This window comes from Pyxicephalus adspersus, chromosome 8 (genome assembly GCF_032062135.1).
Source record: "Pyxicephalus adspersus chromosome 8, UCB_Pads_2.0, whole genome shotgun sequence".
NCBI lineage: Eukaryota > Metazoa > Chordata > Amphibia > Anura > Pyxicephalidae > Pyxicephalus > Pyxicephalus adspersus.
Window position 1 is genome coordinate 17,436,181 of NC_092865.1, and position 23,541 is coordinate 17,459,721.

Genomic DNA, 23,541 nt, shown 5'->3' on the forward strand with positions numbered 1-23,541 from the left:
ATGTTAACAGTCCTAAATTGCTATACCTGCACATATACATATATTTACCCTGTTTTAACTTTATTTACATTTACATACTAGATCCTGGAGTTGAAGTAAATCAGGGTATGAACTGTTTTGGAAGCTGCAAGCTTCGGGGCTGTTGTCTTCCGAAGTCCATCCTGCTGATATTCTGGTGTGTCTCTGTTCAGAGTTCACCAGCTTTACTGTCTATACATTATTATTGAGCCATGAAGAATGGGGGAGCTCTTTGTGGCCCCCCAAACACCTTGAGGTTTGTTGCTGTTGGATAATAAATTGTGGATGGTGGTCTGGTACTCCTTTAAATATCTGTTTGTTGGAGTTCTTCAGAATAAGGGATTTTATGGGTTTATGGTTAGTGTTTGGGCTCAAATCAGAAGGTCGACCTGAACCTCCCAATAATACTAATTGTTTCAACACAGTATTGGTTACTGTAATGAGTGAGGAGGCACTTTAAAAAAAACAGACCTTGCTTGTTTGCCTCTCATGGGAAGGCATTTAGTTTGATCAAGCACAGCGTATTACAAGCAATAGTTTGCTTTTTAAATAAAATACTACTTTTCACTTTGGTAACCATCCTTTTGTATTCTACTACTACTTTTATTTCTAACTTTACTACCAAGCTGGCATTATGCTGAATCAAGTCGTGTTCTGAAGCAAATCTTGTCTCTTTTTGCCACCATAAGTTTGTTACATGTTGCTGCTGTCAGTATTGCTGCCACAGTAGTTATGGCAATGTTTGAAGATGTTACATAATGAAAACAGAAACGTTTTTTTTATTCATTTATTATCATGTTGATTTAATTTCCTAAGCTTGTAAGCAAATACTCTCCTAAATATCTTGGTCTATTTACCAGAGTAGGATCCATTGCGCTTCAGAATTCCTACTGTCTTCTGTCACTGGCCAAACGAAAGAGCACACCTCACATAGGAAGTAATAAAAACACTCAAAGATGAACTGTTCCAGTTGTACTACAGGAAAAGAAAAGATATGATACTGGTGAATGCAGATTTCAGTAAGTAAGAGGGACACTTGTAGCCTTTTTTCTCCCCAGCAATCTGTTGGAGAGGGATGGAGGAAAAATGTTTTCTTGGCTGGGGATCACTTTTATTAGCCATAAATAATATAACTATCCTTGCACTATAAAATATCTTTCCAAACCTTGTCTCTACTGTGTAAAATTAGTGGAAAAATCATCATCTTGTTGCACTTATAGCAAAGCTGTGGGTAAAATACACCAGGTCCTCCTACTAGCAACAGTGACTGGTTTGTATCAGGGGAAACTGCTACACTATTACATAAGGCAGAATTTGCTTCATGTTAAATTACTTTACATACCTGAAAGAAATACACAAAAGATGCCAAGATTCAAATAATATCACACATGGTTAAACGATTCATGGTTCATGATTAAAATAAAAACATAATTATTCATGCACAGTATGAAACACATGTGGTACATACCTGAGTGATCAACTATTTTATATTTACAGAGAATGTATTTTTGTGTGCATGGTTTTATCAACATGAGCATAAACATGTAATAAATGAATACAACCTAGATGTATCAATTAATTTGTATACAAGAAGGTGACTTAACCTCCTGTAGGAAGAATTCTACCATTTGCATACAATCAAATATTGTGTCCTAGGGCTCCACCGATGAAGATGGTCTCCCTAGCTCTAGTAAAACCACCTTTGTTCTTTGTTTATTTTGAGATAATGTCATACACAATCTGCTGATAAAAATGTATGAATGCATTCTCATAGATTTGTTTACTAGAGCTCGTATCATCTCCACAGCGAATAATCTCCATAAATATTTTTTCCCTGAAGTGTTTTTCATTTTCACATGGCCTAGCATTTCCTGGAACGTTCTCCGAAGCATCAGATGCACAGTAAATTATATCATTTGACATGGACAGAGAGCCACATTGGTGCAATGAAGGACCATAGGAAATGAATAGTGCTGGGATATGCTGCTTCACCTATACAAGGGGACCCAGTATTGAATATATTGTTCTCATGTTAAGGGTATGCATGTTAGATAATGAATAATTGTAAAACCTAGGATGTTTACACACCTGCAATTTTCATCACTGGAAAGGACAAAAGTGTGACGGGTGAATGAAGGCCATTCTATTCTATAGAGAAGGGAAGGGGGAGAACGAGCGAGCGGCATCCTGTTGTTCTCTTCTCCCTTTATATTATAGCAGTTGTTCATGGAACCATCCTGACATCGGGTGATCGTTGTACGTGTCGGACTCTCACCTGAGGCGACCCCAACTGTTCAAATTGGGTGAGAATCATTTCACGTGTATTTAAAATTGCATATCTTTTACTTCTTCCAAAAACTACAATATTACTTTAACAATGCATTTGTCTCCAGAAGGACAAAAATTTGTCTGACAAAAATCAGTCAATCTTTCCAGGATTTCCAAGATTTCCTATATACCAATATTGCAGATAATAAGTTAAGAAATGAAGTAGCAATTTTTTCAACCCACCGAATAATTAATAATGAACATCACACATATTATTTGTTATAAACAATTTGCTTTATAAGAACAACATTTGGGCTTGACCCAGTTCTCATGTGTGGATCCTTCTAAACCATGTTGTATTGCTCAACTGCTGTGTAGTTTCAAGAGTAGTTTTGTTGGCTGCAACAAAAGTAAGAAAGTATCACTGCATTCCAATGATGCCTCTTGGCTTTTTAGATGGTCTGTTTTTTTATTTGCATTTTTTATATGCTTTTGTTTAAATAGATGACAATTTAGAATTAAATAGAATCTGGTAGAAAGCTAAACTTCCTGTAAATATTAGAAAGAAAAGAAAAGGTATGTAAACTCAAGCAAATATATATAAACAACTAGTTTGGATTATTTTACTTATCATTGAATGCATATTTTCCTGGCAAAATTATCCAAACATCTCTTATTTTAAATCTTGTGTTATGCCCTGTACCATAAAGGCCAATCAGAGTCCTCTGCAATGTTAATGAGCAGAATAGAGCAGAAAAAAAGTTCCATGAGCATGTTGGTTTTCATTCTTTCTGCAGTCACAGGCAGGCATTAATCCATAAACGTGCTATGCTGCAGTGCACTACCAAGAGGCCTGAAAGATTGCAGGACCTGGCTGTTTTGTTTCATACAAATATTACAGTCATTCATAAATGTGTGTATTCAGCTTTTTGTCTGAAGTCCAGCTGTAGACAAAGCTAGAGCTTCACTATAACGGAGCAAAACTTAGCATAACCCATGCAACCCTCTACAAAAAGTACCACGTTCTGACTTGTTCTGCGCAGTACCACAAAAATAATACTGCAACAAAGTGATCACAAAACTACCCATGTAACTTGTATTTAAAGATTTGTCTTACCTGATACTGCTTTACATTCTCCACCGTGAAATTAAACCAGACACGAAAGCGAGGGTTGCATGTATCAGGTCTGATAAACAGATCATATTCAAACTCTGTAATGTAGTCCACTCGGCCCAGATTGCCTATTGTAGGAAAAAAAAACATAAGGCCAAATAGAACACATCATTCCCCTGAAAACTGCTACAACAAAAAGATGACAATGTTTACGTAGTTACCATTTACCCTTGCAGTTATTCCATTTTATTCTTTCCATAAAAAATAGGGCTTTCGGAAGCTAGAAAGAGTTTGTGTTTTTGAGAGAAAACAGGTTAAAGAGGAACTAAACCCAAAACTGCATAAAAAAAACACCTTCAATCACGCAGGTCCAGCCAGAGGTCTCTTTCGTCAGGTCCAGTGTCGTCCCGGCATCCGTCCGTAAGACGGCGCACCTGGCGCCACTATCTTCTCTTCTTCTTCCTACGTCACCCAACCCAGGCGCGAGATCGAGTAACATAGGTTGGAAAAAAAAACTCGCTGATCTCACTGCGCATGCGTGAGATCGGTAATTTCTTTTTTTCCACCAAAAGGCTCCTTCTGCACATGCCCAAGATGCTCGGACATGTGCAGAAGAAGCACCCAAGAGCCTCCCGGGATGCCTTTTTTTTTTTGAAAAAGTGTTGCACTTAATAAAATCAAAAAAAAAAAACAGAATTTTTGCCTTACATAAAAGGGTTGTCTACCTTTTTATGTAAAATGAAGTTTCTGAGTTTAGGTAGGCTTTAAACAAATATAGTATGATCCTCTCGAGATGTTAGCTGTCCAGGTGACAGTGGGTCAGGAGCTTGGAAACAACCATCGTGTGTTTTCCAGTAACTTTACTAAGCCTTTAAAGCAGCCTTTGGTTTTGTGTCTTTAGGAGATGCCTTTCTCAGCCTTTTCCCCCCGAGGAACCTCTAAAAAAGCGTTCAGGGAACCCCTGATCAATAAGCCACAGTTTAAGAAAACCTCTGGAGAAGGTTTACTGGTTCACTTCTGAACTTGTTGATAATCAAAAGGAAAAGCACTGGTTTGATATTAAAACCGCACAATGCTGGCTATTATGTAGCTATGCTAACAAAAGATCATTATGCATTTATACTTAATACTTTATTTACACAATTAAACCTAAAAATAATATTAATAATAATAACATGTTTGTAGTTTTAGATTTTTGTAAGTAATTTAAACTATCACAGTGTTCTCCCCAGCCCCTTTTAGCCGGGTGCACTGCATGGAACTTTTCAGTAACCCCCTGGCTGATTTTGGATAGATACTGGAAAGTTGGGTCATAATACAGGGGTCTCCCCCTGCCTACAGCTTTGTCCCACCCAGCCTAAAAACATTTCTAGGGAGAAGACTGTAACATTGTGGTAGGTCTTCTTGCAGCTCAGTCACAAACAGAATCTGCATGTTCACCTGTGTTATCTAAACAAATTTGTGCTTACTTTTACACAAAGTTGAGCTCTCCTTTAAATAAAAACAAGCTAAAATAAAAGTCTGTACTATCAGATGTGGAGAGCCAGAGGAATATGACAGCTTCCTTTGCATTCCTGAGAATAAATGGTTATGTCTGATAAACTGGCTTATTTCAGACCAATATTCTTGACTTTCATTTTCAGCAAATAGCTTCTATAAAATATAATTATCACTTGGTCATCCTCATTAAACGTGTGATTGAAGTTAATGCCTTGGCTATGTGCATTTCATTGAATAAAGGCATATTCTGTAACGTTGATTTGCAAAAGGGTCCTGGCGAGAAATAAAGTAAATTTATTGTGATTTTCCAGCACAGTTTTATATTCAGGAATGTTACAGCAGAACTAAACATTAAAAATGAGTAAAAGGACGCAGCTCTTTTATTTAAAAGGAAACTCAGTTATATTTAGTTGGTATTTGTCTGCGGTTAATTAACCTAATGCTCAAAAAAAGATTCTGGTTAGACAGTCCTGGCATTTGACTTGTTTGTTTTGGTATATATACCTAACCTTTACAGACTTCTGACCATTACACCAATAAGAGCTTATTACACATCACATTTCACAACCAAGAACATTATCATGGAGTTACCCCATCTTTGAAGCTTTGATAACCTCTACTCTTCTGGTAACGCTTTCCACAAGATTGGTAATTTGCACCAGTTCTGGCAAAAGCGCATTTGTAAGGTCCTGATGCTGGATGAGAAGATATGACTGGTCCAGTCATGTTTTTATGATGCTGGCTTAATACACATAGTAAATATTGTTCCTAATAATAGTAAATGTTGTTCCTCCAACTGTTGTTTTGTGGAATTACGGTTTAAACTTGAAACTGTTGTTTTGTGGAATTACAGTTTAAACTTAAAACTGTTGTTTGTGGAATTACAGTTTAAACTTGAAAAGTTTACAATCAGGCAAGGTTTTTATTGCAGCAAGGTTCAGGCAAAGTCCCTTCAGTAGGACCAGGAGTCTGTGAAAGGAGGGAGCTAGGCGTAGGGCCAGGATGACTATGTTGGAAAGTTAAGCAGGGCAGGATAGGGTTTAATGTGGGGTAGCAAGGTCAGGGAGAGTTCAAGGCTGGATTATTATGGGGGAAGGTAAATAGTAAGTGTGCTATATGTAAAGTAGTAGGGTATATAGGAAGGTGGGGTGAGGTCAGAGGTCTGGCCAGCAGGGAACAAAATTCCCACTCTCTGTTATGGGGACTTGGGAGTGTAAGTTCTTTATCACATCTCCATGGGGTTGGTGATTAAAAGTCCTCAAGGGCAGTTTGTGGAGAAGATGATAGAGTTGTGAGGAGGACAATTTCAGGTATGAGGTCTCCTAAATGTTGTATTTTTGCAGAAAGTGTTGGTAATTGGTGTGGGGATATTATAGTAATTGATATTGTTCCCAAGTTAGTGGAATTGGGTCTGGCAGCCTGGTATATCAGTGAGGGCGCAGATCTCCTGTTGATAGTGGGGAAAAATAGGATGCCTTGAAGGATCTGTGACCGAATTAGTTGTTTAGTGGGGTTGTAATGTTGGAATAGGTGCAATGTTATAATAGTAATTAATGTGATGATAATATGATGTGACTGCTTTATTAATCATTTCATAATAAAAAGCCATGATGCCATTTGTACCATACCTACAGTTTTCATTATTTGGGTGAAGGCATAGACCAGGGGTGCCCAACAGGTGGACTGCGATCTAAAGGTAGATCGCAAAGGCAATGCAAGTAGATCGCGGAGCCCTGCCTTTCAAAGTAAACACTACCGCGGAGGAGTTATTCAGTCCAAGTTTTTATTGTTGGTAGATCATTTTGACTCGGTCATTTTAAAAGTAGCTTGCATGCAAAAAAAGTGTGGGCACCCCTGGTGTAGAAGTTGAAAGGGGTTCTGCCTGTGTGGGTTCTGACCTGTTGCTGTCATGCAATAAAACATAATCAACTCCCTGAATATTCCTTTCAACTATCGCCGAGTTGCACATGTGCATGTATGATATGCTAGTTTTTCCAGCCTCCCCTGTGGTTGGCGGAACCAAATGAACTACTGTAAGCCTGCACAGTAGTTATGTCATCCCAGCCTGGTCAAGATGATTGATGATTGAAAAAAGGAAGAAGATGGAATAGCCCCCAGCAAAATAGGGACAGGGGAGCGTAAACAGGGGCTAGATTCACTTGGAAGTGCAAAACTCTCTAAAATGTCTTTGTATTCTGTAGCATTAAGAGTCAACTTCATTGGATATGATCATTTAGTATAGTGTCCATATGCTTTTAATCATAAGGTGAATATTCATGATGACATTTTATGTACAGAGTTGTAGTTGTTGTGTGGACATCTCTACCTTCAAAATTCCCTTAAAGATTTAAGCTGAGTATGAAAAACCAAACATGTCATTTAGGGAGTATATTATTGCAGAACATTGATCCTATTCAATAACTCAATACACAGGGCACTGAGGAAATGCAAAATGCTGTAATCCAAAGCTACTGACTAATCTTTATACTAATATGATTACAGTAAATTGAAACTGACCTATTTATAATGAGATGCCCAATTATGCTATGAAGTCATTCCATTTTTGTGCATTCTTGTCCTCTTGGGTTAGATAACATTATGTTGTAAAGTACCTCACTTAAAACACATCAATTTAAATAATTCAGAAGCTAAAATTGCAGGTTACCTTAATATACAGTAAACACAATGACAAAATGACAATCTCAAGTGACAAATGAGAATAAGAGATGACATTGTCATCCTACTGCCTCTTGTTTAATGTCCAATCTGCAAACTGAGGGTGTTTTTAATTATTAACCAGTATCTTCAACCATACTTGCTTGTTTGCTGGGTGGATGGTGGGACCAGGCTGTGTGTGCAAATCAAAAAAATTGGACCCAGGAAAAGGGTTCTAGTGAAAGTTTGGAGAAATTACCTTCACCCGATACCAATCACACTAACCCAGTACTCTCCATAATACCTACCTTGCATGCAGTGTGGGACTGACCCAGAATTTTAACATCACCTTGGTGCTTTGGATATCTGTTTGTATGCTTTGTTGTTATGCTATCAAAACCCCTGAAGAAGAGGTTCATGCAGTGAATTGCGTTGGATTGATGCAGTGGAACGCGAGAAAATAAGTTTGACAGTTTTTAATAGGATATGTGCACAAATTGTGAGGTAAAGCCATGTGATAAAGCCAGTCTTTTTATTGATTGTATGTTGTATATGTTGACATTAGGGCCCTGATTTATTAACGCTCCCCAAGACTGGAGAGAATACACTTTCATCAGTGAAGCTGGGGGACCCAGTAAACCTGGAATGGATCTAGTCCAGGATTCAAAACATTTGCTAGCAAATAGCAAAGGAATAAGAAATCCATTCCATGCTTTCTGTATCACCCAGCTTCACTGGTTAAAGTGTATTTTCCCCAGCCTTGGGGAGCTTTAGTAAATCAGGGCCTATGTTTTTAAAAGTACATATTTGAAATAAAATTGATTTTGTATTTATTTTTATATGGGTATGGGAGTAATTTATTACTTGAGTCCACTTATGGGAAGTAGGACTATCATTTTCCTCTGATTGTTTAGATATATGGCAATTATTTAATTTATACATGACCTTTGAAGGGGATTTCCTTTTGTGCATTATATTTGACCAAGCTATGCTGATGTTGCATTAGGAGTCCAGGGCCTAGCTTTGTTGTCTGGGGATTGTTCCATGATCATAAAAATGGCAGTAATATAAGTTTGTAGGCTGTAATAATACAACATAATTGGCAGTAAGACAGACACCCAGCAAGTAGTCTTTGTATGTGTAAAGGGTAAATTTTAATATTAGCTAGAATTGTACCCTTAAAAAAGCCAATGTTTTGTAATGTAATGACACATTAGTTTTTTTTTTACATTATTAAAGCAATTACAGCACAGCTATGAAGCCAAAATGCCCAAAAAGAACTCTAAACCAAAGATTTGTATTCCTTTAGCAAGCCATATGAGTCACCTGGTAAAAGCAAGAAGATTTCATACAATAAATGACTAGAACTTGATAAATTATAATTAAATGAAGTTTTGAAAAGCCAAATATATTTCTGCCAAATGATATGAATCAAATCTGTTTCGTTCAGCGATGTCAAGTTAAATGCAAGCTAATTGCAGCAGTTTAGTAATAGACAATAACAAACTCACAAGTACAGTATGTGACTGGCTCTGATCATGCCAAGAATGTAGTAACACAACTGAATAAAAAAATCTGTATTAAGTTGCTTTTTGAAGAATAGTTCCTCGCATGTAATTATTTTTCCCAAAATAGCCCAACTACAAAATTTTATGCCAATGTTAGATGTGAATCAGGTCATGATTTAACTCTTGAAGACCTGGAACTCTTAAAGACATGGAAATACAGGGCAACAAAACAGGATGGCTAAAATGTAAACCTTTACAGCTGGACATACAGTTGTGTTCATAATAATAGCAGTATATTAAAAAAGTGAATAAAGCTAAAAAATGTTATATTAGCAGCACCGTGACCTTTACAGTGTTAGGTCCCAGGTTCGAACCTCAGCCAGGACACTGCATGAAGTTTGTAGGTTTTCCTCGTGTTTCAGTAGGTTTCCTCCCACATTCCAAAAACATGCGGTTAGGTTAATTGGCTTCCCTCCAAACTGTCCTTGAATTGTGTTCTGATGGTAGGGACATTAGATTGTTGATTGAGTTTTGTGAGATTGGGAGGGATGGCTAGTATCATGACCATGGACACTGTAAAGTGCTGCTTAATTTGTTGGTGCTTTATAAATACTAGTTAATATTAATAATAATACACAAACATTTTTTGAAACACTGTAAAATACATTCCAAATCAAAACCTGAAAAAAATGTATCAAAATTATGTTATGCCCTTACAAAACCATCGTTTGGCACACCAGGGTGGACAGGATAATACTCGGCACTAAATCACTAAGAAGAATTGTCAAGGAAGGCAAGAGCAGGCAGCAAGCAAGAAAGGTCAGGTCACAAGCCAGGAATTAAATACTAGGGATCCAGGAAATAGACACCAGTGACATGGGGGCCATTGCAGATGCAGGAACACAGGAGAAACTGGAAGCAAAATAAGGCACAAGTGACACAGGGATAACCACAGGTGGAGAGAAACCCTGGAACAGTACAAGGAAATTGGCTGGGAAACAACAGACTGGACAACAGGGGGTTAACACAGGAGCTGAACAGGGGAAGCACTGAGCTAGCCAACAGGTGTACAGGAAATGCTCAACAGAGCTAGGGAGCTCGGCACTAGTGGAAACACATTGCATGAATGCTGAGTGCTGTGTCTGAGCTAGCTAAATAGCCAGGGATGATTTAGAGGCTTTTTTCTGCTTGGCTGGCGAAGAGGTGATAATGGTTAAATCTGGAAAAGCAGGGGCGCCCTAGCTCAGGACAGCAGGCTTGCACAGAAGAGAGGTGCCTGTGCTTTAGCAAGGAAGATGAAAGTGTGACATTAATTCTGTGAAAAAACAGGTGTCAATTACAGCCCATATTTAGGATGGAAGGCAGCAAATACATGCTGGTTCGTTTCAGACATTAGGCCTGATTTATTAAAGGTCTCAAAGACTGGAAAAGATAAACTATCATGGGAGAACATAGGTGATCCAGCAAACCTGTAATGAATATCTTAAAAACTATTGCTATTAGTTGGCAAATGTGCCAGAGTACCAGGGTTCTTCCATGCTAGTCTATCTTCTCCAGCCATGGAGAGCTTTGATAAATCAGGCTCATTGATCATAAAAACCGATTTGTGTACTTTGATTAAACAGTAATTTGGAGAGGGGAATACATATAAAAAAAGTACAAAAAATAATAGTAAATGACACTACTACAAATATTACACTCTTTACAAAACATTGGAACACTAGGAAGTTGGATCAAAATACACAGCACTGGAAAATTGTGGGTAATACAAATAAGATTAAAGAATAGGACAATATTAGGGGGAGCAGGCATTAGAAAGTTGGAACAAAGTATGAGGCAGGGGTAGAACACTGACATAAGAATAGGAGATACTGGGAACCTATGGCATAAAATAAATTTGTTGTGTCTTGCCTCACCCACTTTATGATCATCCGTCTGAAAGTTCTGGGAAGAACACTGCTGTTCATCTGGGCCCAGTTGTTTCTAAAAGGCTGAATCAGGATTGTCTATGTAAAGAGTTTTAACTTTTGCTTCAATTACATTTTAAAACATAAAGATTTTCTCTATTTCTATTCTGGTTACAATTAAAAATTTTAGATTTTCTTCCACTTTCAGTCCCAGTGGCAATGATCAATAGGAAACATTTGTTGAGGCTAAATCCTCCCAACACAAGTACCTAAAAAACTAAAAACACGAAAAACCTGCAGAAAATGTTACACTTTAAAATCAAAAAGTTCCTGCCCTTCTGACTTTCAATTGTTTTTTGTCTGTTACTAAATGGCAGATCCTCTTTATGGCAGATCCATGGGTTCCACCTGCATTTGGATGGTGTAATAGGGGGGAGATAATGTCTGACTTTTTAGCAGGGTTCTTTGATGTGCACAAAGCAGCAGCACATGAAGTCTTTCACTGTACCGGCTTTAATGGCAGAGTTCATAATCTATTAGATTAAAACCACTTTGGGATAAATAAAAATAAAAAAAGTTTAATGTTGCAATTTGCAAACAATATTATTGTTAGGCTTTGATCGCAGGCCATAGAACGTACCGATTAAAGGAGGTTTGCATATTGATAGCTAAGCTCCAGTAATTGCTTTTTGCGGTTGTGCTGATGCTAGCTTCATTCCCCAATGAGTCCGATGAGATCACACACACAGCCTTAGTAAGCCATTAGAGCCCCCTTATCAACAGGCCACTATCCATTATCCTAAATGGAAAGTAGTAGAGTTGAAAAAACAGGAAGCTTCAAAGTAATGGGGTTAAAATGGATCCTTAGGCTTGATAAATAATGTATGCTGTAAGAATTTGAAAGCCCATATGGTTCATTGTGAGATGCGAACTATATGCTACTAAATGCTCCGTAATGATACCTTACTATGTGCTGGCTTTCCTGCTAGATATCACTAAGGCAGTCTTTTCCAGAGCTTTCCATTTCTGTTATTTAAATGAATTCACAAAGTACTATTTTAACGAAATGATCTCATAACACAATGCTATTATAATTTTAGAAAAATTTCAACCCCCTATGAAAAAAAAAAATAATTGAACTCTCTTTTGGCATCCTCCTGCTTTACCTGTCAAGCATCTATGTTATCCTCTTTCTGTACGCAATCAACTTTAGCATGCTATAATTTAGAAGGTATAAATCAGAAAAAAATAGCAATGGCAGCTAGGGATTAGTAAAATTAAAAGTCCTCATTTTCACCAAATGTTGACGAAAATTAGGATATTTCTTGACACTTTGCCATTTTGGTTACATGCATTGAAGAAAGGGGACATTAAGGGTGCAATAAATGACTTTGGGGTTGCAAAAGCTTCTTATAGCTATCCTTGAACAAAAAGTTCCTCATTAGCCTCAAAGCATAACTAAACCCAAAAGCAAAATTATCACATATTGAAGCTTACCAGTCTTTGGATATGATGGCTGAATGAGTTTTCACTTTTAAGGGCAGATTCAGATCTGCCTCTGGGTCAAGTGATTCCACATGTATGCCGGCGCTTATTCATTTGTATGGCAGCAATAATTCTTAAAGAACTGGCACCTGCACATTTAGCAGTGAGCAGTACCAGTACCCCAATTCATTCTTTATGGGCCTGCCACAGGGAGATGCTACATGTAATGTCTACCTGGGAAAGCCGTAACTGCACTGCAATCTAATTGCAAGTGTGAACATAGCCTTAACCTAAGAATATATTAAGCAAGTACAGAAAGCACCTGTTGACACTAGTGTAAAAAACTATTTGTGTGGTGAAATGACATTTAATACCTTGTATAGGCGTTTTTGCCAACCCTGGGTAAATATGAAGAACAACAGAAAGAAGGGTTTAGACCCATCTTTCTGTTGTTATTCTTCACCTGTTGACACTACCAAAATGCTGTGTCCTTGTCACTTTCTGTGAGCTAAAAAGAAAGCGCAGATAACTTTTTCTTTTGTATAAACCACTAGTATATAGATTCCTATGTAACGGAGAAGACCAGCTTGTGTGACAACCATGGCTCCCTTCATGTTTACAATAGACAAAAAATATAAGTGTGAAGAGACAGAAAAAGGTATCAACAGGTGAAATTAAATAGAAAAATCCTTCAAAATGAAAATAATACAGCCACCACATATAAGGAAAGTGCAATATATACATTTTCTATTTTGGGGTTAACTAAATCAAATTTTGACTGTAAAAACAGACAAGCCATGAGGTTGGCCACACTGTAATGCAACTGTATGCGACAATATAAAACAAATACATGCATGATTGCGTGGTTACTTAAAATTTGGGTTATAATACCAGGCCCACCACCTGCCTGAAGAACTGTTCTGGCCTCCGGCTCCAACTCCATCCACCATTCTGAACTGGAAATTCCCTTTTAATACCATCAGCCAGGTGCTTCCTAGCTATCTCCGAATCCTGGCTAGGGAAGGGGATAGAGTATTTGGACCACCCATTCCATCCAATACACAATAAAATTTTGATTCCAATAAATACATACACAATATTTTAAAATACTTCTTACAATTCCTAATGTTTATATACTGCTAATAACGTCAGTCTAACTTCTGCCTTGTTCATACATACATCTAAAACCTGTAAATCACTGGCCTTTACCCCTGTGGCCTGGACCATCTGCTTTCATAAATGAAAAGGAATTAACTGAATGTATAGGGTGCATTTGTCATGCATTTAGTACAGGGATCCATCTGTGTGCTGACCATTTCTGTAGAATATTGGATTATTTCTGTCTAATAAAACTTGCCATATGTCAATATGCACCAACTTATAAGTATCACATTTTCTTTCTAATCAATTGTTTTGCTGTTTGAAGACAAGGCAGCTATTACCATAAAAGCTGAGTTACTTATAGATTGTGTTGAAGCATTAGATTTCTTTTTCAATTTGAAGTGTTTGTGTAGCCAAATTGGTTTCTCTAGTCTTTTTTGGAAGAGTGAGGAAGGATTTAAATCCCTACAAAGTTTTACAACCATGCGGTTCAGTTTTTTATTCACTTTCTGCCCTGCTGATAATGTTTTACCAGATGGGAAATGACCGGAACTCTCCAATAGCAACAAAGACAAATAAATTAGATCTTTTTTTAGTTCAGTAGGGGAAAAGGAGAACCCCTCTAAGATTCTAATTTCTCTCAGTGTCACTGTTACAATTTTTCCTTATTTTCTGTCTGGTGAACCAATTGTTGATAATACAGGAACTGAGGCTAAATCGTGCTAATTGACCAACAGAGAGTACAAACTGGGTAAAATTCTAACTTTTTCACAATCTGTTTAAAAAACACACTGATTCACATACACTGACTTGAGATGCTGCATGCTTTAATTTATGTGTATAGGTAAATATTAATGAATGTTTTATTAAATGGTTAAACCTAAAAGTCCTCATGGCAAAGTGAAAAAACAGCAGTGTCAATTCAGTCTTTGATCTTCTCCATTGCCCTCAAAATATGTAAACATTTTATGAAAGTAATAACATCTACACATGTAATCAGTGTGACCTGTGTGGTTAAGTGGTTACATATACTTTTATTTTACAAAACACAGCATGGATCCCAGCATGCAGATTCTCAAGTGCATTTGTCGAACGCTTTGCAGGTACATTTACATATGTGCTAATGGATCGTGTGTGTACTTGCATTGCAGTTCCAATGATTTTTAATATATGTGATCACTTGACCTAACTGAACATAAATAGTCCTAGATGTATCTTAAGAACACATCACAACATTAAGCATTGAAAATGTATCTGATCTTTCTACTAAGAAAATGCACATATGTTTTAAAAGTATTATAATGCTATTAGGTGATGCCATACACAGTAATCTCTGTAATGAGCACATACTCTCATCTCTACTCACCAGGAACATGAGATAGTCAGAAGAATGTCAGGATTCTACAAAGTGATAACAAGAGTTACTCATGCAGGGTAGAGCTAGTTTTAGACATAGTGGGGTCCTGGGCAAAAATATTTGTGGGCCCTATATTTTGGAATAATAAACCAAACAAATGGCTACCTAAGAAGGTTTTAACATATCAGGGACATTATGCTCAAGATCTCAAGCATTAAGCACACCAAGGATCTCAAACTCTTTGTTCATGCCCATGCATGCTTTTTTAGGGGCACTGGGAAGTTGCTCAGTTAGCTAAAACACCCAAATGAATCTCAACTAGAATAACTAGTAAAGCTATGTACACAATATTGTTTCTGGATTAGTATTTGTCATTTATCTAGATATCATTGTATATTTTGGAAGGAAAAATAAGGTGGCCATTCGCACAAGTGCATTAGGAGAAGGTTCACATGGTAATATGTCATGTTATAAGTTAAACATGAATTGATATGATTCATTTTGAATGGGTTTAATAGAAGAATAAATAGGAACCTGCTCATTTGGTAAGAATGGCAAGCATCGCATCCCTTCGAATCCAACAAAAATATTAAACAGCAAACAGGACAAAAATCTAAAGCATGTGTATATTATATAATTGATCAAATACCACTTTTTCGATATTGTACTTACAAACTCACATAAACTACTATTATGGGTTATATCCATTGAGTCTCTAACAGATCTAACATTGATAGCTCCAAAACCTGGGGATCATTGGTCTATCTGCACCTTCTTTAGACACTAGAGAAGCCCCAAAGAATGATGTTGTCAGTATGGCATCATAATGTTTAGGGCTGTTTTCTGATGCCTTGATAGACTTTCAGCCATGGGGACAGCTAGCATAACAGAAGTGTTTGGCTGATAGCTTCTAGTAGGGTGTTGGTATATGATATTTTGCATACCTTGGCTCCTCTTTTCTACTTACAAGAATATTAATTAAAATAGTAAATACAACTTTACCATTTTCATTACCTTAGGTGGGAGGTGCTCGCTGGTATAGTACCCACATTGAGTCTCCATGATTAAAATAAAGTCCAATGAGTAAAAGGGAAAGACCAAGGACAGTTGTCATGTCCTTCAGCCAGGAAAAAGGGTAGGCTCTGACTACAACTTCTAATGTCAACTAGAAGAAGCTGACTTCATGAAGGGTTCATTGTTGGAGCTTGTAGAACTGTACAAGACTAAAGGTAAGGTTGAAATTCAACTTTAAAATGTTCCTTCAGGGTAAATCATTGTATGATAAATGAAAAGATAAAATAAAAAATTATTACATAAAGGATATAATCATTTGAATGTTAAGGGACTAGCATCTGTCATGTCATGTCTGTTACTTTGCGTCCCCCATTGAGGAGATCACTTTCACTGGCGATGTTTTCACCGAAATAGGAAATAAGCAGAAACTTTCACCAGAGACATGATAGCAATTAAACTAAATTAATAAAAGGCTTTGAATGGTAAATTACAGATTTGCTGCTGTTTCATCAATCTTTTTCACATTCAATAATAAATATAGTGGGCAGATCTCTTCTCCCATCATTGGAAATGTCAGTCCAGGGGTGTCATTACTTTAGTAGAATACTGTACTCATGACAACTGTCAGTCACCTTATAAATACAATCTTACATGTTTTATGGCTATGCCCTTATAACAAAATGCGAAGAAAAGTTTAAACACTTTCCAAACTAACAATATTTCTTCTTCACTGCAAATTTTATAGAACACAAAATAACATTCTGACATTCCAAACGATTGTAACATATATCACAGTCAGTGCTGAACTTTAAAAAGCTTGTTATGATTTCTTTAGCAAAATATATATTTTTTGGGATGCGTGATGGTGACAGCGGCATATATCACATAGTGGAATACATTAAACATAAAGAACAACAAGCGCTTAAAGCCAAATATTTTTACTTCTTGTCATATACATACTGTATGAACACAGTGTCTATGGTGGGCTTATTCTAAATTATACAGAAAATGAATTCTTACAGGAGATAAAGGCATTTTTAGTGCATATTTCAGTTATTGTTCAAGAGAGTTTCTTATTGCTCTGTATATATTTAAAAGGTAGAACAGCTAGAAAAGAAGGAGGGATGATATTTTGTTTTGTAGGTGGTAGACTGCAACATTAAAACAGAACCAATTAAATTAATTAAAGTAGCATTTGATGCACTCAACTGTAACCCAGAACTGTCCCCTGTACTTCTTATGTACCACAAGATGTTCTCAGTTTTTAGGGTCAAATTCCGGCTCTATTCAGCTCTATTCAGCCTTGTAGCCTGGGCTGCCATGAACCCAGTCTATACCTGGATAACAAAGATGTGAAGTGATTAATTTGTCTGTCTTTTACATATTTCTATTCTATCACTATGCTCCCTGTAAACACATGCACTTACTGGCTCCTTGTGCTGGTTTTTCCTCTCTAACGTTAGGTATTGCTTTACAGATGCTAGGTCAAAATCTGTTTACATCTTTACTTACGCAAACAAGTATTTATTATAAGCTGTTGAAGCTGAAATAAACTCATTTAATTGTATGGACAGCATATATCACTTACATTATCAGCCAAAAATGATAATTTTCAGTCAGGAAGAGTCCTCAGCAGCTTCGGGTTGCAACAGTGGGGGGGCTCCTGGACCTGTTATTTCTGCTGGGTGCTTACAAAAGGGTGTGCCATAAAGTATGATGACCCAAGACCCGATCCAGGGTCACAAAAATCACAAAAGTGTGAGCGTAATAAAGGATGCCTGGATAAGTGTCTCTTCAAAAGTCACACATTTCTCTTTCCCGCAGAGAATTTTAAGATGAAATGTTGAGCCAGAGAGTCTAACTGGGTGCTTACAAAAAGGTGTGCCATAAAGTATGATGACCCAGGACCCGATCCAGGAAAGTTCCGGATGAATCAATGGATCTGCGAAGGTAAAGGTGAGTGAGTTTTTTTTTCAGTTTACTTTACCTTTAATGATTATAGCAAAAGCTCACTCACACATATGAAAATTTAATTCAGAGTTTACATCTACTTTAGGTAAAAAAATGTGTTCTAAAATGTCTCCATTAAGGTTTCAAAGTAATAAAATCACAACTCAATATGTTTAGTGACAAAACCATTGTTACTGGAAAACTCAAACTACTCCAGAGTCCTAAGCTAAAACCCGCCGAATTGATTTCCATTTACGAATGAGCATTTGACATCAAAGCTGGTCTATTTTTAGCAGCGCAAATGTAATTTCATGAAAATCGTATGATACAACAGGTACCGATGTAGCAATCACAAAAGTGTGAGCGTAAAATAGAGGCCTGGTTAAGTGTCTCTTCAAAAGTCACACATTTCTCTTTCCCACAGAGGATTTTAAGATGAAAAGTAGAGCTAGAGGGTCTTAGACAAGCTCGAGGCGATAGAAAGAGAAAGGTCAAACACACTGCTAAAAAAAAGCGTTATCTGCGGAACAACAACTTATCAGCCAGCTTGCAGCCCTTTTTATTTACACTTATTGGTCCCAGAGGAAGTGCACTCGGCACAGGGTGTGATTACTTTGTAATGCTTTTGCCAGGAATGGGAAAGGAGACTAATTTGTAAAAACGTGCTCTCGCCGACACATGAATTTTCTGAGACGCCTGTGCCCGGCAACGAGTGAGTGACTAGGCCGGATAATGAGCACTGAAACCACAATTGTCTGGAAAAAGAATTTGGACAAGCTCGATCTTCACAAAAGTCATTGGCTAACTGTTGAGCCGAGTTCCCGGTGTAACAGGAAATGACTAACAAATCGATGGAAGATTCCTAGGGAATTCGATGTCACACTCATCAATCTCAACCAACATCTCGGACAGATTTAGGTTTATATATTAAAGGAGAATCCTAGTCAGAATATAAATGAAAAGGAAAGAGTTTTTTTTTACAAGTTTTGGTAAAATATTGTTATTTATAAATTTATTAACATTAGCTTTACATTATACTCTGCATTCACATAACTTCGGCTGCAGTTACAATGAGTGGTGTTAGAGAGGGGAGGACAATGTATGTTACGGTCACCCTGTGTTCTTTGGTGGAGTTAGTTTGGGCCTATGAAGCATGCCAAGGTTCTCAAATTTAAAATTCAATATTAACTGCAATGCATTTTACAAAATAGTAAAATTTTGGCCAAATTTGTGGTAAATATACTTTAGTACATTTTTTGTGAAAACACTCATTTTCATCCCCAAAACTGATCCTGATAAGTAGCATGAACAAGATCAATATAGCTAAAAGCAGCAGTTGTAAAAAAACATAGTTGTTATACCTCTGCTTTAGTGTTTCTTAACCAGGGTTCTTTAGAACCCTAGGGTTCTTCCAGAGGTTGCTATGGGTTATTTGAGCAATGTGTATTTTGTGCCTCTCTTTGGCTATCCGTAAGGGTTGCATTTTTCCTAATGGCCAGCATTCTTCCTACTGACCACCACACTAATGTACTCTGAGCTGTGGATATAGTAAATATAGCAAGGGTTCCCTGTGACCTAAAAGTTATTTGAAGGGTTACTTCATGTTATGAAGTTTTAAAAACACTGCTCTAGTTTGACACATTTGCTATAGCATTTTACTAATACATGTAAACTTTTTTTTAAAACTATGTTTTATTTGGAAACATCATAGTAAAAGGGAAACCAGTATTTGCTCATCATATAACGTCTATGTGCTTTACATCTCCTCTCCCAGGATGAGCTTATGGGTCAGGTCTCCCTGGCTATAAACTATGTTATCCAGTGTTCTAGCACTTTCAACCAGCTTTCTTTTTTGACGTCTGCTGCACCCTTTTTCCTTTTAAATGATGTGATCCCTCACCTTTTTTTCTATCCACAAATGGTGGAAATATTACTCCCATGGTGCCAATCTCAGCAGTAAACTCTGTAAGATCAGAATAGCTGGATGAAATAGCCTCAGGGGTGGACCTATTACACCTCAAGCTAATAGTATATTTAGTGGCAGGTAAGAAAAACTACTGGAGAAAAGGTGAATAATTCAGCCAGTTTAACCAGTCCTGGTTGTTTTAGTTTATCTATATACTGCATTTTTTAAATGTATTAAACATGAGTTAATCTGTAATGGAAACCTTTAGAGAAGTATGGTAACTGCTATTTATGACCTGAAAATATTAGATGTTTGGATTACATTCTGATCATGTGATTTCTTTACATTGAGCCTCTGACTTAAAATAAAGAATTCTATCATTTTTTTCTAAATTGAATTCTTGGTACTTACAAAGTACAGTACAGTGTAAGTACATTAACAGTAATATTCAACAGTAATATTTAACAGTAATATTCAACCTGTATTGACAGTCGGAATCTAATGTGTGCATGAGAATAGGTTCAGTTACCAAACTCAAGTAGATAGATCAGTCCCATTGTATGTGAATAGGTTATTTAAGGTTAAGTCATCGATTCTTGGTAGCCATGTACTGTATCTATATAATAGGAAATACAGAAGTAACCATATTCCAGAAGGAATGGGGAGTACTTTGCCCCTCATATCACTTACCAAGGAGAATTCAAAAGATATTTTACTTAGCTTATTCTATGTGGTGAAACAGAATACCCAATCCCATGTAACAAAATCTAACACGATTAGATGGTCAGCAGAGTTTTATTTCATTTACTAAGCTAAGTGAAATATCCCTTGCAAAACGAATATTCACTTTGCTATGGACACTATATATTCTGTTAAAAAAATTAACAGCGTGTATAAGCATTCTATTTCTGTTTATTTTGTAAAAAGAAAATGTTGGTAGGAATTAGCAAATATTTTTTTCCAGCAAACCAATTTGCTGCATTAAATGGTATAGAGATTCAAACCCCTAACCAGTTCACTTCCTGAACGCCTAAATCCTCACAAAGCCACAAATGAGAACGGAGGGAATACTCTAGTACCTCTCTTTATCTTAAAGTGGGGGCAGTGGATGATTCTGCACATTTTGTTTTGGCAGAAAAACGATTTTGGCAATACTCATGAATGTTAATCCCTGTAAATATTTAAAAATGAAATGTTTGTAAAGGGTTTACTATTTTCCATGTTTTTTGTTTTTCTTATTTATGGCTGACTGAAGGAAGAAAATCTTCTTAGCTGTAAATCTTTTTTTTCCAGCACAGAATTTGAAAGATGGTCCAATCTGAGCCCTTATACTTGCTATAGATTTGCTAATTTCTTATTTTTCTAGCTATTGTGTTGTTATAAATGCAGGTGCATTTTTATAATGAGGCACATTCCTCATAACACTGCATATTTTCCATATCAAAAGCTCACACCTGCTTTAACCTGTCTAAAATGTGTTTCACTAAACTATTTACTATCAATATAAATCTAAAATATGGCCCTTGAGTTTTGGAATAAATGAGACCCTAGGCAAATATGCTGCAAGGGCCCAAAATGCACAGAACTTACCGTGTCCCTGCTATTCTGTCAATAAGGACACTGCAGAATGTAGCAGTCCTAGGCAATTTCCCATTAAGCCCTACCCTAAAATTATCCCTGCTCATGACGGTACATGAATTGAAGTAAACAAGGGCTTAGAAATATAATTTTACTACTGAACATTTTAAAGTTGAATGTGGCCAGGCAATGGGAATTCATGGAGTTACTGAACATATTCAGAAATAAAGAAGATTTAAATAATCCTTTACGGACCACTGTGGAGCAATTTATGCTTAACACCAACCCCTAGCCAAGGATACCAAACCCACTCAGTGAATGGACAGGGTAAGTGGATTCCCTCTCTCTTTTGCTCTGATTTATCTTCCTGTATGCTTCTTGTACTACTTCTTTACCTTACACTAATACTGCAGAACATGGACTGCAATATATCACATGCGATTGAGGCACACAGATAGCATTAATATTGTTTTTAATATTATCCAGTATTTATATAGCACTGACATATTACACAGCTCTGTACATAGTCCATAGTCATGTCACTAGTTGTCCCAATTTGGGGGAAAGCCAATTAGAAAGCATATTTATAGATGTAATAATTATTACAGATATGTATTAATCTGTGTCTATATTATCCTAGAGTTCAGCTTTAATTATCACAATTGAAGCAGTCTCAGCAATATGGTATTTCCACCTGCTGTCTCTGAACATGTTGAAGTAGCAGAGCTTAACTTTTGCTTTCTTTGGATCAATCCAATGAGAATTTACAAAACCAGTGGAACTAATGGGTCTGATTTATTAAGGCTGTTGACCAATCAGTTTCGACTGACCATATAAAAAGGAAAGATTTAGGGACCAGATGTTTCCAAGTAAACAATTTACCAGTGGACATATTACTTAAAAGTATTTCAAGTAGGAATCACTGTCTGTTATTTTCCAATATGCAGGTTTAAACAAAGTTATGTTGATGGTAGGGATAATGTCATAAAAACATTATCTGTATTGAAAATTCTCTGTCCTCCAGCTTGTGTTTTCTTCTTTCTGGTCCACTGAACATTACTGACAAATCTATTACATCCTAATGTGAAAATGATTGAGGATAAGAAGCATACAAACTAGTAACAGCTCAAAGAAACATTTAAACCCAACAGGTAATCACTTACTTAAGGCTTACTAAAGAAGCTTTTCTTTAAAACGGTTCTCCATAAAAAAGCCTAGCCATATTCAATACAAATACTAGCTGTATGTTGTCATCTTAAGACTTTGATTGATCAGTGACTAGTTTGTAAAAAAATCTTTGGCTTACTTACTTGCTATATCCTAATACATTTCCAAACACATCTATGGCTGTTCAACGCATGGGTGTCCAAGCACCCATATGACTAATTACTTTTCAATCTTGACTCTAATAATGTGCTTACTAGGTTCTGGAGCCTATTAGCTGAGTGGCTACTATTAATTAAAAGAATCCAATACGTTTTTCCTAGAGAGCCCGGAACTGCAAATATTATGTGTTGCTTTTGTATGGAGTTACCTTTAATTTAGATAATGCTATTATTCTCTACAGAGTTTTAAAGTAGGATATACAGTAAAAATACATACATTATTAATAAAACAAAACAAATTAAGAAACAAGTATGAAGGCCCCGCTTCTTACATTTTATGATATGAGATTGGAGCTAGCGAAAATAGGAAGACACACAAAATCTTTAACAGGAAGATCCTTGCTATATAGTCTTCAGTATATACTACAAGTTGTATGGACTTTATAAATCAGCATGAAGTATCGTTCAGCTAAAATAAAGGGTGGAAAAAGTTTAAATAAACACTCCTCTCCTAATGTACATCCATGTATATTTATATTTATCCCAAATGCAAATGCACAGGGCCAGTCAGTATTACCATTCTGTATGTACTGTAACCTGAAAAAAAATGACTTCTTCTTCAAAAATAATATAGAGGTGGCTGATATACTATAGATGCAGATACAGTTCCTTAAACCTAAACACAAACAAATGATGGCAGTACTGTGGATCCATTTTGTGGAAGGCAAGGAATATTGTGCTATGCATCTTCTTTTTTGCCTCAATATTAGAGGGGACTGACTGTTTCGGAGAATTTCACTTGGATCATACATTATCTGCCCCTGATAGTGAGAGCTAAGAATAAACAAAATTAGG

General features: G+C 36.7%; 1 protein-coding gene across 2 annotated transcripts in view; it reads right to left on the reverse strand.

Moving 5' to 3' along the window:
- The window catches only part of AGBL4 (AGBL carboxypeptidase 4), a 917,984-nt gene that overhangs the window by 807,624 nt on the left and 86,819 nt on the right, over positions 1 to 23,541 (reverse strand). For both annotated transcript variants that reach the window (XM_072419611.1, XM_072419609.1), the window contains exon 3: positions 3,404 to 3,528. In XM_072419611.1, the coding sequence (XP_072275712.1) occupies positions 3,404 to 3,528 (125 nt within the window). The remainder of the gene's footprint in view (positions 1 to 3,403; positions 3,529 to 23,541) is intronic.